The following is a 19,709-nucleotide window of genomic DNA, read 5'->3' on the forward strand; positions in this document are numbered from 1 at the left end:
GTGGGTATTACCAGACAGAGAGTAGACCAGCTGGTCCCTGTCGGGAAGTTTTATCTGTCAAGGAAAGTTAGCCCTGTTTTAATAGAATTTATTACATGAAGTGCAACACAAATAGTATATTTTAAAACTATAAAACATTTTTGTTTCAAAAAACCCACATAAAAAAAAAAGTTAATTTAGGTTGGAGTGTCTTTGCTAACATCCAAAGAATTACTGTACAAGTTCATTCGGGAAAATACTGCATGAATCAGTGTTTACCGAATACTTTAGACTACCTTACCGAATGGTTAGTTTTAGACCTATTTTACTGAATGTCTCTTGCATTTCTAAAATCTTTAGTGAATTTAAAAATAAGAACAGAAATATTGAATGAGGTATTTTACCAGTTTTGATTTACCGAACGACCTTCAGTGAATTGAGGCCATTCTCCTTGAATCCCTGCAGAACACCTACTCTCCTTGAATCTCTAAAAAACACCCACTCTCCTGAATGACTAAAAAACACCCATTCTCCTTGAATTTCAGCAATTCACCCAAATATCAGTGTAAAAGCTAATTTGTAGGTACCCATGCAAATGGTGTGACATGTGCAGGAACAAATGAAGTGAACATGCACATCCAGTCAGGACTGAATATATAATAATTTTGATTGGTCTGCAGAAGAGCTTTGTTTCAATCAATTCCCTTTCCCATTGTTTAGATCTGATCGATAGTCGGTCAGGAGAGAGTATGAGTTCATGTGTACCTGGCCTTCATCTTTGCTGCATACAGAATTTCAGTAAATCTCTGGAGTACCGAATCTCCATTATCTGCATAGCATCAGATCTTATTGAATCTCCATAGAGCACTACGACTCAGTAGTCAACTCTCAACAGATTGAAGCATTTTTGGGGCACACGAGGTGCAATCTTCATGCCTTGAGTGTTCATTCCAGCATCTTCAGCCCATGTGCACAACAGCTTCTGGGAGGTCTGGTAGATGAATTTCAGTTTTGGAAACCCAGGTACCGGTAAGAAAAGGAGACAAAAAGTGTATTAAGTATAGGAAATGTAAAGAAATTACAACTACTGACAAATTTGGGTTGCTATAGGCAACCACAATTTTAGACATGTGGAGAAGGACCATCTCCACTTGGTTATGACTCCGTTGTGTCAACGTGGGTCACGCTCCAGAAAAAACAAAGGACCACTGAATGTACAGGGTGGGCCATTTGTATGGATACACCTTAATAAAATGGGAATGGTTGGTGATATTAACTTCCTGTTTGTGGCACATTAGTATATGTGAGGGGAAAAACTTTTCAAGATGGGTGGTGACTATGGCGGTCATTTTGAAGTCGGCCATTTTGAATCCAACTTTTGTTTTTTCAATAGGAAGAGGGTCATGTGACACATCAAATTTATTGGGAATTTCACAAGAAAAACAATGGTGCACTTGGTTTTAACGTAACTTTATTCTTTCATGAGTTATTTACAAGTTTCTGACCACTTATAAAATGTGTCAATTGTTTCCAGCAAGATGGTGCTCCACCACATTATGGGTGTCAGGCCCGAGCATTCCTAGATGAACAGTTTCCTGGAAAGTGGATTGGTCATCGTGGGCCAGTTGAATGCCCCCCCTCCTCCCCCCCCCCCCCCCCCGGTCTGACCCCCTTAGACTTTTATCTGTAGGGTCATCTGAAGGCAATTGTCTATGCTGTGAAGATACGAGGTGTGCAGCACCTGAAACTAGGGATGCTGGAAGCCTGTGCTAGCATTTCTCCAGCGGTGTTGCTATCAGTGTGTGAAGAGTGGGAGAAAAGGGTTGCATTGACAATCCAACACAATGGGCAGCACATTGAACACATTTTATAAGTGGTCAGAAACTTGTAAATAACTCATGAATGAATAAAGTTACGCTAAAACCAAGTGCACCATTGTTTTTCTTGTGAAATTCCCAATAAGCTTGATGTGTCACATGACCCTCTTCCTATTGAGAAAACAAAAGTTGGATTCAAAATGGCCAACTTCAAAATGACCGCCATGGTCACCACCCATCTTGAAAAGTTACCCCCCTCACATATACTAATGTGCCACAAACAGGGCGTTAATATCACCAACCATTCCCATTTTATCAAGGTGTATCCATATAAATGGCCCACCCTGTAGTTGCAGAGGTAACACCTGGGGCAGCGGAGGAGACAATGCAAGATGGGAAGAGGCGCCCCAATTGTGATACAATATGTAATGAGTGGATGTAAGTAATAGGAACAGTCTAACCTCGAGATAAGAGGTGATGCCAATAAAAAAAATATTCATTTGGTGCTATTAAACGGAGATAGATAGCTCAAACACACTTGTATCACAATTGGGGTGCCTCCTCCCATCTTGCACGACAACAGATTGTGTCATTTAAACAAAGTGGATGATTTTGCATTTCATGTTTGTGTAAAATAATTCTCTTTGCATGCCTATGTAGTGTCAGCTTGCTGCTGGTGTTTTGTGGTTGCTAAGACCTTCATGAGATAACATTACAGTAAGTGCAGCTTGAGATTTGTAGCTGCTGCGACGAGTCGCTGCTACATGTTGCCCATGTGTCACAGGCTTTACATTATCAACAGGAACTAACAGTACATCACAGCTCAGTAATGGTTCCCACGCTTGGAGGAAAATGTATTATTCATAGTTGCATAAGGATTGTGCATTGTGGGTTATGTTATGATAACAGCATCTGCACATAGGTGTTGTTACTAACTCTTTTGATTCTTTTCTTAATGTACAGTATGTATACTGTATATAGTCTTTCTAACTAGCATTTCCCTTCGGCTTTAAAGCAAACCTATGCTGAAAACAAACTTATGAGATACTTAATTCTATGCATAGAACTTATGGTAAATAGAACATTATTAATATAGGACAAAGTTTATTTGTTTTATAGATAGGGTTTTGATCCTTGAGGTTACCCGTAACCTCCAAGTATGTGTGGGATGAGAGAGACCAGGAACCCAATGTTGAGGAAGAAAGGGTTGTTTAACCTCTGTACTCGACAGAGGGAGCGAACTTGGCAATACCGATGTAAAGTTTAGACAAAGTATGTTAGTTAGTTGGTGCTGCTCCTTTAAAAGCCACTCTGGGTGGTGAAGATATCTGTAAAGGACAAGGGGGGAAAAGGAGGGGGAGAGCGCACCCAATAGACAATTTGAGAAAACTGGTTAGCCAACCGTGGAATAATCTCACCTGAGATTCTTGCCGATTAGCCCATATGGGTTGGTCGGCTGAAGAGCTTTTGTCCCACTCAGAACCGGGAACCGGGTCTTTCCAGCGATCTTCCTCCACAAGATGTACTGGCACATATGCTTCTCCGTCCACTGAACTTCAGCCCTGGATCAGATGTATTTCCACTCCTCGCAGATGCTACCTACCGCTATAGGCGGCCGCATTTATGCATAGGAGTGTCTGCACAGAGGTGTCTTGGATGTGCAGGGGGGATCAGATTTGTGCCTATAATACTCCACGCAGCTCTGTATGCTTTACACTTGTAAGCCACAGGCTGCAGGAGCTCTTGGAGCCAGGAACTGGCTGTTTGTGTGAGGAGTAATGGCTGAGAGAAACTCTACTCTGCGTGTCTTGCACAAGCAAGCAGCAGGCACCTGGAGGAAAGTTTGTGAATTGATGCGCATGGAGGCAGAGCTACAGCTCATAGCTCTGCCTCCATGAGCAGCAAAATCCACAAGAAAATAGTGGATTTTGCAGCTCACAAACTTACCTCCAGGTGCCTGCTGCTTGCTTGTGCAAGACACGCAGAGTGGAGTTACTCCTCACACAAACAGCCAGCTCCTGGCTCCAAGAGCTCCTGCAGCCTGTGGCTTACAAGTGTAAAGCATACAGAGCTGCGTGGAGTATTATAGGCACAAATCTGATCCCCCCTGCACATCCAAGACACCTCTGTGCAGACACTCCTATGCATAAATGCGGCCGCCTATAGCGGTAGGTAGCATCTGCGAGGAGTGGAAATACATCTGATCCAGGACTGAAGTTCAGTGGATGGAGAAGCATATGTGCAAGTACATCTTGTGGAGGAAGATCGCTGGAAAGACCTGGTTCCCGGTTCTGAGTGAGACAAAAGCTCTTCAGCCGACCAACCCATATGGGCTAATCGGCAAGAATCTCGGGTGAGAGATTTTTCTCAAATTGTCTATTGAGTGCGCTCTCCCCCTCCTTTTCCCCCCTTGTCCTTTACAGGAACCCAATGGTGCAGTATCGTTGGTCAATGCGGCAAATGAATAAATACATGTGTAAGTAATATACACACAAGGGAGGGTTGCAAAACATGTAAACACTGTCTGAGCCTTCAGGAAATAACCATTCCTGCTCTGTATGTTGGTGCTGATGCTGGTTGGTTATGCTCCTTGATTAGTTGTGAGGACTCCAATAAATCCTTGTGACTAAGAACCCCCTGGGGTATGGACTGTGTTAAAAGCACTGGTGGAGGCACCCTTGATGATTTACCACAGTAGGCAATTTATAGATGAGAAGTGTAATATCTTAAATTTACAGAAGGACAAACCATTGGTTAATGGAAAAAAAAGTATTTAGCAATGCACCATTGACAACATGTTTCATAGGACTTGGGCCGCTTCCTCTGGTCAATACAAGTGCCTGAGACGTTTTCAGTCATGAGCGCATGTTTTTTAGGTGCTCGCGCTCGTGACCGGAAACGTCTCATGCACTTGTATTGACCTGCAGAAACAGGCCAAGGCCAGTGAAACAAGTTGTTTATAGTTCATTTCTAAATACTTTTTCCATTAGCCTATGGTATGTCCTACTCATCTATATATTGCCTATGGTAGTATATCATTAAGGGTGCCTCCACCAGTGTTTTTTTCATGTTTTATGTTCAGTTTAGGAATCACTTGAGTATTCCTCAATGAGTATAGGCAAGTTTTTCCATTTCTAAATACTCATTCATATGGTTGACCCGTGTTTCAATTGTAGGATGAGTATCATTCTCACCACTGGTATTAACATATGTACTTATGCACAAATATTGTTATCCACAGGGACCAGGACACAATCCCTCAGGTGATAGTTTTGTCCTGAGTTGTCGTATAGGCCCAATGCTGTGTACTGTTGCTATGGAGTGGGGAGGAGGAAATCTTAACCGCTTCCGGACCTGAGTAATTGAAATCTATTGGGGTGCTGCTATCCCTGCCAAGGCGTAGATTTTAATTAGACACGCCCCTCGGTCTTACCGCTCTCACTGTTTGTGCCACTGTTTTGTCCTTGCAACCCTGCACAGTGACAGCAAAGCTTCCATATCTCAGTCAGGCTCCTTCTCGTTCCCATTGCGTTCCGGTAGCGTGTCTGATCACATTGGCAGTTTTTTGAGGCATTTTTTTTTCCGTTCCCGGTGCTTGGGTGGGCTTTTTTGTTTTTTGTTAAAAGCGCTTTTCCAGAGGTTTTTTTTAATTCACACCTTGATCCGGAAAAGAATAAATACAATGTATTTATTCTTAAAAACACAAACGCAACCGCTGCACTAAGCGATTTTGTGAGCGTTTTGTGTTTTTTCTATACCTTTCTTAGAGGCGGAATCGCCCTGAAAATGCTCCATGCAGCGCTTATGTCAACTGACAGCGCACGGAACGCCCCAATCTGAACGACACCATAGGAAAGCATGGTATTGCCGCTTTTAGGGCGCTCTCGAAAAATCGTCAGCGCTTGAAAAAGTCCCAAATCGCCTCTAGTGTGAACGAGCCCTTATGGAAATTTTTAGCCAACTGCAATTTAAAATAGAAAGCTAATTATTAATATCATTAAATTCCAAAAAATAGTTTGTTTGCAGTACCAATCATGATGGTTGATACAGAAAAGGCCAGTAATGTGGCACAATGCGCGGCCTGTACTGAACTGAGTAACGCCCATTGTGCAGATAGATAGCAAGAGAGCGTTACCATAGCAATGCACGTAAATAGTTATTGTGCGGTACGGCAGTAGTGTAGTGCGTGCTACACTACCTCCGTATGCATGTACACTGTTTACGTGTGTTACTATGGTAACATTCTCACACTATCTGCGTAATAAGTAACATTGCCGTGTGTTGTGCAATGTTACCAGCCTTTAAAGGACATGAGAAGCGAAAATAAACGAATGAAATAAACAATTGTATCTATCTTCCTTCTCCTAAAAATGACTTTTTAAGATTTTCCACTGTTTTATTTAATGTTTAAACCTACTTTTTAAGTTTTAACTGTTTTATTGTTTTTGCTCAATGATACATTCATTGAAGTATGCCAGAGCTAAATTCTACGAACTATTGACCCTTTTTATCTCTTTCCTGCTCTCAGAAGCCATTTTCTGCTAGGAAAGTGTTTTATAGTTGGAATTTCTTATCACACTGTAGTCACTTCCTGTCAGAACTGAGTCAGCCACTTACATACCTGATATTTAACTATCAGGCAGAGAAAGAAAAAAAGGAACACAGCATAGTTATTTGTGTGCTTGGCACTGTACATACACATGTCTATCTCATCATGTCACTTGTCACCTCGGGTATCCTTTAATGCATCAACCCCTTTGTGTCCTTTATTTATAATGAAAGTGGATTCCCTTAAAACTTTTTTTATCTTTTGGGTTTTTTGCAGTTAAAAGATGTAGATAGAAAAAATTAGCAGAATTTTTCTTTTTTTATCCTATTTTTTGTGTGTGTGTGTGTGACAATAAAAGCGAATCTGTGGGTACCATTAGTCATGTTACATAAATGACTGGCAGGTTAGGACGCCTCGAAAAATATGTGACAATCCTTTGTGTGATTCATACATACCCCTGCGCGTTCCTTTCATGACTAAATGGCTTGTTAATATTTCTTCCCGGCATGTATGCTTCAGATAACACCGATAGCTGCCGTTACACACAACATATCTGTACCTTATTTGTAATGTCACACACGTAGGTAGTGTATGTAATGCGTGTGACATGTATGGCAATGACACCTTATGTTGCAATGGAAGAGCTTAAAATATCTGTCTGGCAAATAGCAATTGTTGTGTTCTTTTTTTGTTCCCTTTGCCCTTCTCAGATTGTTTCAAGCAAGAAGATAACACGACCCTTGGTTTTGGGAAATGGGAAGCCAGCAGGAAAGGGAGCTATAACGGTAAAGAGGTTGCTTTTTCTGTGCTGCGTGTGTCATTTTAAAAGCTGTTTGAACTTCATACTGAGATAATCGCTTGATTATTCCACTGGTAGCAATCATTCTGTTTCTAGTAAAAAGCCAACGACATGCATCATGGCAACAGTAGCCTAGCAACAAGATAACAGAGCGTCAGTATAACAATATGCTGCGTGTTCCTCTATGTATGAGAAAAGGCTCAAGTGCACCGATTGTTTCAGTATTGCTGCAACTTTGTAAACAAAGTACTAAATGTAAGAAGCGGTATTATCTCTGGAAGGCAGAATAAGCCTTGTATTGTTACTGCACTGACCAGTAATGAACAGAATAATGGGCTTGCTCTGTCTATTATATTAGCAGAGATAAATTATAGCACGTTCTATTTCTTCTTATGTTGCTTACGGTACAAAGCTGTTTAGGGTCAGTTCACACAGATGGTTGTAAGGGCTCTCAGTGAGCTTAGCACCCTTCAGGCTAGTTTCACACATCTAGCAGTGTGATCGTCCTATGGCAGGAGAGCCTTAGTACCCTTCCGCTAAGTGCGCTCACAATAATGTGTAGCGTCGCCCCCCCCCCCCCCCCCCACACACACACACACTCGGTGACATACTCCCTGCTGGATTACCTGCACATTCGCACGGATACTGCAATCAGCAGTTTACACTTACTGCGTCAACATTTGTTGCCATAGACTAGCATTGCTGCACAATCTGTGTGGTAGGCACAGATCATGCGGCAACGCACTGAAGAGTTTGCAGCTGGCCTGGGGTGATTTTGCAACTTCTGTCCCATAGCAATAGCGTGAAAGTCTCTATAGTCTTACTTTGCCCTCACGACAAACTGCTGGGGGTGGGAAGGGGGTGTAGTGTGAAAGTAGCCTCAAATGGCCAGTGCCAAAAGCCCCATTACATGCTTTGGCTGTTGAAATGGAATCACAGTCAGAATTTCCTTTCTGCTCTAAAAAGGTTTTCCACACCTAGCAATTGGATGAGATCACTAGGTCAACAGTTCAGGGACCCAACACTGCAGATGACAGCACATGACAGCAGACACTACATGACAGTAGACAGTGCATAACAGCAAATGACAGCAGACAGCACATGACAGCAGACAGGGCATAACAGCAAATGACAGCACACAGTGCATGACAGGACACAGCAAACGACAGCAGGCAGCACATGACAGCAGACAGTGCAGGAGAGCAAATGACAGTAGACAGTGCATGACAGCACATGACAGCAGGCAGGGCATAACAGCAAATGACAGCAGACAGCACATGACAGCAAACAGGGCATGATAGCACATGACAGCAGACAGCACATGACAGGACACAGCAAATGACAGCAGACAGCACATGACAGCAGACGGTGCATGACAGCAGACAGCACATGACAGCAGACAGCACATGACAGCAGACAGCATATGACAGCAGGCAGTGCATGACAGCAGACAGCACTTGACAGCAGACAGCACTTGACAGCAGACAGTGCATGACAGCAGACAGTGCATGACAGCAGACAGTGCATGACAGCAGACAGCACATGACAGGACACAGCAAATGACAGCAGACAGCACATGACAGCAGACAGCATATGAAAGCAGACAGTGCATTACAGCAGACAGCACTTGACAGCAGACAGCACATGACAGCAGACAGTGCATGACAGCAGACAGTGCATGACAGCAGACAGCACTTGACAGCAAACAGCGCATGACAGCAGACAGTGCATGACAGCAGACAGCGCATGACAGCATGACAGCAGACAGCGCATGACAGCAGACAGTGTAATGCAGCAGACAGTGCAATGCAGCAGACAGTGCATGACAGCAGACAGTGCATGACAGCACTTAATTAGGATTTTATTGTAAATATACTAATAGGATCATTTTAGTCAGTATGCAGTTATTGTACATATTTTGTACCCTCTATATATTAATAAGTATGTTTATCTTGTAAGGTCATTTTTTGTATCTAATGTCAGGTTACTTTTCTTTATGTATATTTTCTGGTTATTATTTTGCCAGATAATTGCTCAGGAGTTGTCCGACAACCGAGTGATAACGCTCTCCATGGCCGGCAGGAAGCTGGATAAAAAGGTGACACATTTTGCTGTGTTATCATGTTGCTGCTGATTATTAATATGTGGATGTCCTGTGACTTCTTACTGTGATCCCATTACTATCAGAAGATAACCAGCAGCTCACCTCAGGTTTATGCATAATGTAACCTATAGACATTGTTATCTCAACAGGACCTGTTTGGGAAGTCGGATCCGTTTTTAGAATTCTATAAACAAGGGGATGATGGGAAATGGATGCTGGTTCACAGGACAGAGGTGAATCTTATTTTACATGTTATATGCGTGAAAACCACCTTCCAAGGTATTAATGATTTCAGTGCATCTTTCCAGGGCCTCTTCCCTCATCCTGGCTGCGTACATTTTAAGCATGCTAATTTGGGCATGGCCGTAATGGGGGGGAAGGTTAAGAGAGCATTCTATAGTGGTAGTGGAGTATCAGTAAATTTACCGGTATTATACAGCCTAATTGATATAGTGAAATATCTGTGTTATTTGCCAATATTTCACATATTTGCTGATATTTCACCATAATTTAACCTCTCCCAACTCTAACACAGAAGTCTTCCCTTGTGGGTAACTAATAGCTCCACCCCCCCGGCAACTAACACCCCTCTCTGAGCATCTAATAACCCTCTCCAGCAACGAATAACCCCCCCAGCCAACTAATAACTCACCCCACAACTAATAACCCCCCCTCCCCCGGCCACCCACTATGGGAACTGCGGCTACTAATAGTGGCCGATTCGCGCCCACCATTGGTAGCTGGCTTTAGCGCATGCCTATTTTTGGTCATGCTACAATTAGCTGCTCCATCCTGGTTCTCCTGCAGATACTACAGTGGATGGAAATGCAGTTGTTCTGAACTCTGTTGGACCACTGCTGGTTGATGGTATTCAATAATGTTAATTTGGCCCCAGTTACACTAGTTTGATCAAGCATTTAGGTTATAGAATATTTCATGACTGCTGGTAGCAGTACATCACTTACAGCCCATAACCATGCCCAGAAAAACCGGCAAATCAAAGGGTATGGTTGTAACGCCACTCCGCTGTGGATGTAAGTTGACTTACTGTACCTTCAAAAGCTAGTTGGGTTTGATTATCTGAAAACTATTTCCTACTCTTGTGGAGCAACAGGTACCTCAATTTCACCACAGATGGGACATACGTTATTTTGTTTTGTTCTAAACAGAAGAGTTAATTTATCCTGCTTACCGTAAATTCATTTCACAGATAATTCAATGATAAATATGTGGTCAGTTTGTAAGATTTTCATTTGTTGATCATGAGAAGGATATTGTTGCAAGCAATAGGATTTGAGCAAAGATCTTAAAGAGAACCTGAGGTGAAACGGTACTGTAAAATAAATATACTTACTGGAAGCAGCGTTCGTCCCTGAGTAGATAAAGCTGCTTCTTGATATCCTTCTTGCCATTGCTCCAAAGGTGGGGAAGAAAGGGAGAACCAGTAGGATGGTCTGATGGTTGGGAAAGGGGCATTACACAGGACTGCCTCTCCTGCTAAGGATGCCCCTTCCACTCTAGGATTGGTGACAAGCCCTTTGTCTCTAAAAACAGTCCTTTAGATGGTAACATGCCTCTGTGTCCCATTTGTGTCTACTACTCCACCTCGGGTACACTTTAACCACTTGAGGACCGCAGTGTTTAACCCCCCTAAAGAACAGCCTGTTTTTTCCTTAATTGGCCACTGCAGCTTTAAGGCCAAGCTGCAGGACCGCACAACACAGCACACGAATAATCCCCCCCCCCATTTCCCCCCACCAACAGAGCTCTCTGTTGGTGGGGTCTGATCGCTCCACATTTCTTTATTTTTTATATATAAATATTTATTTCCTTTGTTTTTGAATAAAAATTGCACTTTTTTAATTTTTGCTCCCTCCCTCCCACCGCCAGCCAATCAGGGTGATCAGCTGTCATAGGCTTCAGCCTATGACAGCCGATCACTGTCCTTCCTATGGAGGGGACAGCCGTGTCACACAGTACAGCGCTGCTGCCGATCGCAGTGCTGTACATGTAAATAGACATCGATTACGCTGTCTAACAGTCTTCTAAGCGGCAATCTCCGCTCTAAGACTGAAGAGGGGGCGGAGCTCTGCCCCCCCGAGCAGGAGATGCGCGCGCAATCTCCTGCAAAGTGCAGCCCCAGGACTTGACGCCAATTGGTGTTAGGTGGTCCTGGGGCTGCCACTGCGGCCACACCCATGGGCGTGGCGCGGTCTTAAAGTAGTTAAAGTGTACCAGAGACAATTTAAACTAAAAGTTTTATACAAACCTGGGGCTTCCTCCAGCCCCATGCGCACGTATCGCTCCCACGCCGCCGTCCTCAGTCTTCTGTATCGCCGGTACTGAGTCCTGTAACTTTGGGCAGTTGCGGCCAGTCTGCGAAAGAGAAGTGCGCCCTCTACTTATCTCCGGCAGACGAACTTCTCTTGCGCAGACTGGCTGCGACTGGACACCACCATGCTCTCACAATCATGTAATAGTTACAGTAAAAGGAAATGATACAATAACTACCTTCCCACATGTGGCAGATTCATGGCAAAGAACCCGCCTCCTGTAAGAAGTGATAACTCACACATGCACAGAGATGAATGAATGTTTACTGCGAAGAGTGAATCATTTACAGCAGTTTAATCACTGCAAATTCTTTCCCTTCAGGTCATAAAATACACTCTGGACCCTGTGTGGAAGCCGTTCACTGTGCCCTTACAGTCTTTGTGCAATGGAGACATCGAGAAGCCAATAAAGGTTAACATGCTTAATTTATGATAACTCAAAGGGATATGCATTGGCTGAATATGGGAGGAGCCCTATGTTCTGGTGAACAAGATATGTCCATTCGTATGACTCCAATAATATCCTTGTCACACAGGTGGCAATTGGAGGGTTGCCTTAACAATGCCTAATAAATAAAGTAAACCTCTCGTGTGCATATGGTAATAAGAAATTAGTATTTTTTAGCGCTGTTGATTATTTTTTGTCAGTGTTGCTTAGCTGTAATATTATTATCAGGACAGTCAGTGTACATGTTATGTAGTGATAAGTTGTTATTATTATTATAATTATGTATTTTTATAGCACTAAGTAGATAATTCTATACCAGTATCATCAAAAAAATCAAAGCTCTTTATTTAATTTTCTTAAAGAGACTCTGTAACAAAATTTCCAGCCTTATTTCTTCTATCCTATAAGTTCCTATACCTGATCTAATGTGGTCTGGATTACTGCAGCCTTTTCTAGTTGCACTGTCTCTGTAATATATCTAATCTTCTTTTCTTTGTCAAGCTTTGTCGACCCAGGCAGGAATGTGCTGCCTCTGCTGTGATAGGGAGAAGTTATGCACACCCCCTCCACGCCCCCTGTGTGTGTGCTTTGTTTATCCCTCACAGACAGGTCTTTGCTCTCAATTTCAGCTTGTCTGAGGGGGAGGGAGCTGCCCCTGCGTAGAAACTGTGAGAATCCCTGACTGGAGTGCAGAAAATTCACTATGTAATAAAAACTTGTATACTGTAACATGATATATATATATATCATAACACGGGATAATCCATGTAAGGAAGATGCGGTACGTCCGCAACACATCTTTAATGCCAAAATCTTCTTAATTGTATTGAAGCATTTAAAACATTGGTGATAGCCTGTCTATCACCACTGTTTAAAATACTTTAATAAAACTAATAAGGTTTTGGCATTGAAGGTGTGTTGGGGACTTCTGTTGCTTTTATGGAGAATCCAGTGTTGGGCTTGCACATCCCCACCACCCGCAGCACAACTCTTTGAGCCAGGAGGTTTGGAAAGAGCAGAGTCTTTCTTTATATACATTTCATAACAATCACTCATGAATTTCACAAAGACCTTTTTTTTACCAGTTTTAGGAATATTGCATAGAGTACAGAATTGCTCTTCATATCCCAAGTTGTAGATAAAATGAACGGTTACTATTGGTGGATTGATCTCATGGATTAGCTAGTGCTTGGATTGAGAGTGACACATGATAGCAGCATTGTGTGTGGCTAATCAATGTGAAGATAAAACGCAGGATATTTCACATGGCCATTGTTGAAAATTGGAAGTTCAATGACTGGCAGCATTATTATTTACTGTTGTTTCCACAGGTCATGTGCTTTGACTATGACAATGATGGCGGGCATGATTTCATTGGGGAATTACAGACGACAGCACTGAAAATGTGTGAGGCTCGGGATAACATGTCTGTGAGTACTGCCACTTTCTACACATACCATATGGGAAAGAGCAGTGTGCAGAGTGCATTGTCATGTAGTAACCAGTCATCTTTCCTTGTCCTGCTACTCTAAGATGATGGAAAGTGAAATTGGATCTGTTTTATGGAACACTGTGCATCTATGTTTTTATGTTACTTTATTAAAGGGTCTGGGTCGGTTTGCAGCATTTGTAAACTTGCACTGCTGCTTAAAGGACATCCAAGGTGAAAATATACTGATGAGATAAACAATAGTACATATCCTCCTCCTTCTAAAAATGGCTTTTTAAGACATTCCACCGTTTTATTTTAAATGTAAACATACTTTTAAGTTATTACTGTTTAATTGTATCTGCTCAATGACACATTCATTGAAGTAGGCCAGAGCTAAATTCTATAAATATATTGACCATTTATATCTTTCTCCTGCTCTCAGAAGCTATTTATTGCCAGGAAAAAGTTTTATTGCTGTAATTCATTATCAGTGAGGGCTACACTATAGTCTGACCCAGTCACAACCCGGGCAGAGACTGTCACTTGTATACCTCATGTTTAACCCTTTCAGGCCAAGAAAGGGAAAAATGAATGCAACATAGTTATTTGTGTGCTTGGCACTGTACATACAAATGTCTATCTCATCAGGGGGCTGATTCACTAAACTGTGCTAACTCATAGCAGGGCGTTTTGCATGCAAAAATTGCGTTTGCGCACGTAAACCGTTGCATGCCTTATAACGTGCACAAAACGCTTGCACGGCCATGCTATGAGATGGCACGGTTTAGTGAATCAATCCCTATGTCACATGTCACTTGGATGTCCTTTAACATAAACTTGACACTTTCTGCTCCAAAATAAAGCACTATCACTGTTTGTAGTAGATTAAAAAGGCACCACAATGACATGCAGTGATTGTACTTAAAGGAACTCTACCGTTTAAAACAACTTTTTTAATGGTTTATGTTAGGGCACCACAAGTACAAGAAACAATTTTTTTCTTCACACAGCTCTGCCTCGCTGCTGTAAAATCATCCCATCAGTTTTAGATACAAAAACTGTCGGGCTCTGCAGGACAGATTTGGACAGGAGTTGCTATCATCTCCTCAGTGTATAGTTTATTAATTACCTTGCCAGGGCCGGATTTGTACTTTCTAGCACCCAAGGCCAGGTGTCACCAACCCAACCCCGCCCTCCCCCATTATTCTGTCTGAAAACCTTACTAGTAATCACTGGTTTGAATGGGCTCCTTTCCATTGTGCTGCTCTGCCCTTCTCCTCTAACAAAGAAGCAGTGCATGCTCTGTCCACTCGTGCTCCCTGTAATTCCACACTTCTGCCCGAATGTGTACAGCAGCCAATAGCCAATACTCTACTGGGCATGTATACTTCAGAAATGATGCTCGTGTATGAGCAGTACTTGTCAAGTATGCATACCCATAACACTCCCGGCCTCGGCTGCTGTGCACATCCAGTCAGGAGCGCAAAATTACAGGGAGTGCGAGTGGACAGAGCATACCCTGCTTCTTTGTCCTCTGTACCACTGGCTACAGTCAGAGCCACAAACAAGTGAAAGGGCAGTGCAGTGGAGAAAAGCCTATTCAAAACAGAGAACAAGTAAGTAGCAAACAACATCTTGTCAATATACAGTAAGAAGAAGGCTTAGTAGCAGAAAGCTTCTTCTTTTTCTTTTAATTTAGCCAATAAATGATATAATCCTGCTTTCACTGATGGCCAACATGATACAATTCTCTACTGCAACAGGTAATTAGAAGGATCCTAAACTACATACACTAGCATAGATAAAGTGTCAGCTCAGGTGTCTTTTAAGCAGTGACAATTTAGTGCTTATAACAACAGAAAGACAGATCTTAAAATGAGTCAGGGAAGAGTTAACTGAAGCGGAGATCACTGCTACCATAAACACCCCTGACTATAAAAAAAACAAAAACAGTCATACATTTAGGTTTAGATAAGAAAGTAATTAACAGGAGTCATTCTGACAGCTGTAGGAGAGAGGGAGAAGTAACTAGCAGAGCTGAAATTCCTCTGTAGCAGTAGAGTATTGTACCATGTATCATCCTGATTAAAAACTTCATTAAAACTGAATGCAGTTTGGTTTGCTGCGGTGCGTCACTCCCACCGCACCTCCAAAATACAGGCCTTCACGAAACCCTGCATTAGTACACGGTGTTCCCTGTCTGGCATTCGGCCAAGCAGGAAGTGATGCGCGCTTGTGGTCACCTCCAGCAAGTAGTAAGAAAAACAGAACATCCTGTCATGGTGCATGGCTGATTCTTCCTTATGAGCATTGTGCCTTGCAGCCTGCTGTTCTGCCTTGATGGATTTGGGAGAGAGAAAGCACCTCACCTCTAAAAAGCCAATAGGTTGCATATAAACAAGGCAGGGCAGTTTATCTGTATCATAAATCTGGGCTTCTGTGTATTCTGCCAGCTCCTTTAGATGTACTGTATATTACACAGAGGAGTGGCTTCCTTCTTCCTCATTTGCATTGCTACTCCCCCTCTCCTCTCCCAGCCTGATTAGTGGTAGAAGTCTGTGTTCTGGTAGCTGACTTGTATGAATCACTTACAAACGCAGCATAATCCTAGTGGAGGGGACTTTAACTCTTTTATTGCTGGATTGCTAAAACTAGTATATGTATATTCTGCATTATATGAATTAGAATTGCCTACTGCAAGATATTGGTTTTTGCTCAGAGGTATGCTTTAAAGTGGATCCGAGATGAACTTTTACTCATTGCATAATTGTGTTCCTTTCCTATTGTTTATAGGGCATTCCTCAAGCCAAATACTTTTTTGTTTTTATTTTAATACTCTAATTCCCTATAAACTAAACAAGCCCCGCCCACAGTTTTTCAGAGAGCTTTGGCAGTAGCAAGGGCTCATGGGAGCTCAGTCTGGGCAGTAGGAGGGGAGGTATTACTAGCCAGAGATTTCAGAGGCAGAGGGGAGGAGGGGGGATTAGGTTTTTTTCACAGTCTGAGTGCTGATGGTGCAGATAAGCTTGCCTGTGTGTAATGTTTACAAACAATATGGCTGCTGTCATTGTAGCACAGGAAGAAATAATCATATTATATTAAAGCTGTTTGTAGCTAGATTTGCTGTTTAACCACTTCGCGTCCCTGGTGTTTTCCCCCTAAAAATCCTGAGCAGTTTTCTATATATCACACTCCTCCCATTCATAAGTCAATAACTTTATCAATACTTATCACACATAAATGATCTATACCTTGTTTTTTTGGCCACCAATTAGGCTTTCTTTAGGTGGTACTTTTTGCTAAGAATTATTTATTTTGTATGCATTGTAAAGGGAATAGTGAGAAAACAAATTAAAAAAGTCGTTATTTTTCAGTTTTCAGACCTTACAGTTTGAAAATAAAAAGTGTTACCATAGATAAAACCTGCACATTGTATTTGCCCATGTGTCCTGTTTATTTCAACATTCAAATTATGTTCCTAGTACAATGTATGGCGACAATATATTATTTGTAAATAAAAGTGTATTTTTTCCATTTTTTTGCATTATACTTTATCAGTAATTACAAGCCGTATTTGACAAAATAACAGTAATTTACCCTCATGGCATACATATTCAAAAAGCTAAACGTATTTATTAGCTTCCACCCCGTAGTTAACCAGATGTGCCCCTTTATTCCCCTCCGCCATACCCCCCCACCCATAGATAACCAGGTGTGCTACTTTATTACCTCTGCTCCCCCATAGATAGCCAAGTGTTGCTCTTTATCGCCCCCTCCCGGTATAAACAGCCAGATGTGCCATTTATTAGCCCCTCCCCATATAAAAGGCCCAGATGTGCCCCTTTATTAGCCAGATTCACCTATTTGTCCTCCCACCCCCATTGATAACCAGGTATGCCCCTTGCTTCTTCCCTCCCAACAGATAGCCAGATGTACCCCTCTATTCCCACACTTCTCCATGGATTGCCATGTGTGCCCTTTTTTGCCCCCAGTATAGCCAGATGTGCCCCTTATTAGCTCCTCCCCCCCCCAGTATCAACACATAGATATGCCCTTTTGACCCTGCCATGGACAGCCTGGTGTGCAGATTTATTCCCCCCCTCCACATAGATAGCCAGGAGTGCCCCTTTGCTCCCCCCCCATAGCTAGCCAGGTATGCCTCTATGCCCCATAGATAGCCAGGTGTGTCTCTATGCCCCCCTCCCCCCATTAATGGTAGATGTGCCCCTAGCTATATGGACTTACTCAAACAACACCCCCCCCCTACCCCATGCAGCGATCAGGCAGAAGCCCTCTTCCCCCATGCAGCGATCAGGCAGCAGGCAAATTAGCAGCATGTAAACAACATACCTCACCTCGTTCCAGCGCGATCAGCCTCCCTTCCGTGCATCACCGCTGCCTGTGTCTTAATGCCGAACTGATCGAGTCCCGGCTTGATGACGTCATCAAGCCGGGACTCGATCCATTCGGCATTAAGAGACAGGCAGCGGTGATGCACGGAAGGGAGGCTGATCGCGCTGGAACGAGGTGAGGTATGTTGTTTACATGCTGCTAATTTGCCTGCTGCCCGATCGCTGCATGGGGGAAGAGGGCTTACTACAGGGGATCGGGCGGGGGGTGGTAGGATCAGACCCCAGGAAGGGGATCCTTATTTAGTGCAGGATGGATTATAGAGGTTGATGAGCCCAGGTGCGTGCTAGCACGCACCCTGTGCTCATAAAATTGCAGTAACTTATTTTCACGTCATGTGGCTTTCAGGAGCCACTTCAGATGACGTGATTATACTGTATGCAGGATGGGAACTGGTTAAACTATCTAAACTGTACATAAGATATATAGACAAGTTACTTGTTATAGTCATCTCGGAGCCACTTTAAGTGCAGGCATATTCCACAGCCTTTCCTCCTACCAAATACTTCTTTGTGTGGAGCTCTATAAATAAATGAGAAATGTAACTTTCATAATGAAACTGCCAGAGATATAGATCATTGCTGTTTAGGTCTTTTGTCACCTTTCCATTTTAATTTGCAACCGGTTAAAAATTTCCAAACTAATAGAAAGCTAAAATCGTAACTAAATCACAAGATACATTTGCAAAAATAACTTGTATAACAAAGGCGATACATAGCTCTTTCATAGCTCTCCATTAATATTATCGGCTCCTCGGTATGTGTATGGATCATTTTCTCTGCGACATGACTGGCAAAATATTTCTCATCATTTCAGGTAGAGTTTGAATGTATTAATCCAAAGAAACAAAAGAAAAAAAGAAGCTACAAAAACTCTGGAATGATCATCATTAAATCCTGTAAGGTGAGTGTCGCTGGAACAGCAGGGGCTGGCCTAGGTTGTAGTGTCTGTGCCAATGTTGCCAAATGCCATTATAAATGTGGGAGGCAGGGCCCGCGCTACCATAGAGACAAAGGGTAAATCCTGTAAAGTGAGTGTCACTGGAACAGCAGGGGCTTGCGTAGGTTGTAGTGTCTGTGCCATTGTGCCAAATGCCATTATAAATGTGGGAGGCAGGGCCCGCGCTACCATAGAGACAAAGGGTAAATCCTGTAAAGTGAGTGTCACTGGAACAGCAGGGGCTGGCCTAGGTTGTAGTGTCTGTGCCAATGTTGCCAAATGCCATTATAAATGTGGGAGGCAGGACCGGCGCTACCATAGAGACAAAGGGTAAATCCTGTAAAGTGAGTGTCGCTGGAACAGCAGGGGCTGGCCTAGGTTGTAGTGTCTGTGCCATTGTGCCAAATGCCATTATAAATGTGGGAGGCAGGACCGGTGCTACCATAGAGGTAAAGGGTAAATCCTGTAAGGTGAGTGTCGCTGGAACAGCAGGGGCTGGCCTAGGTTGTAGTGTCTGTGCCATTGTGCCAAATGCCATTATAAATGTGGGAGGCAGGACCCGCGCTACCATAGAGACAAAGGGTAAATCCTGTAAAGTGAGTGTCACTGGAACAGCAGGGGCTGGCCTAGGTTGTAGTGTCTGTGCCATTGTGCCAAATGCCATTATAAATGTGGGAGGCAGTACCCACGCTACCATAGAGGTAAAGGGTAAATCCTGTAAGGTGAGTGTCGCTGGAACAGCAGGGGCTGGCCTAGGTTGTAGTGTCTGTGCCATTGTGCCAAATGCCATTATAAATGTGGGAGGCAGGACTGGCACTACCATAGAGGTAAAGGGTAAATCCTGTAAGGTGAGTGTCGCTGGAACAGCAGGGGCTGGCCTAGGTTGCAGTGTCTGTGCC

General features: G+C 43.0%; 1 protein-coding gene across 2 annotated transcripts in view; it reads left to right on the top strand.

Moving 5' to 3' along the window:
* The window catches only part of CPNE2 (copine 2), a 215,659-nt gene that overhangs the window by 140,598 nt on the left and 55,352 nt on the right, over positions 1 to 19,709 (top strand). For both annotated transcript variants that reach the window (XM_068260756.1, XM_068260755.1), the window contains exons 4-9: positions 7,056 to 7,130; positions 9,171 to 9,242; positions 9,398 to 9,481; positions 11,904 to 11,993; positions 13,361 to 13,459; positions 18,688 to 18,774. In XM_068260756.1, coding sequence (XP_068116857.1) covers positions 7,056 to 7,130; positions 9,171 to 9,242; positions 9,398 to 9,481; positions 11,904 to 11,993; positions 13,361 to 13,459; positions 18,688 to 18,774 — 507 coding nt within the window. The remainder of the gene's footprint in view (positions 1 to 7,055; positions 7,131 to 9,170; positions 9,243 to 9,397; positions 9,482 to 11,903; positions 11,994 to 13,360; positions 13,460 to 18,687; positions 18,775 to 19,709) is intronic.

The sequence above is a fragment of the Hyperolius riggenbachi genome, chromosome 11 (genome assembly GCF_040937935.1).
Source record: "Hyperolius riggenbachi isolate aHypRig1 chromosome 11, aHypRig1.pri, whole genome shotgun sequence".
NCBI classification, from domain to species: Eukaryota; Metazoa; Chordata; class Amphibia; order Anura; family Hyperoliidae; genus Hyperolius; species Hyperolius riggenbachi.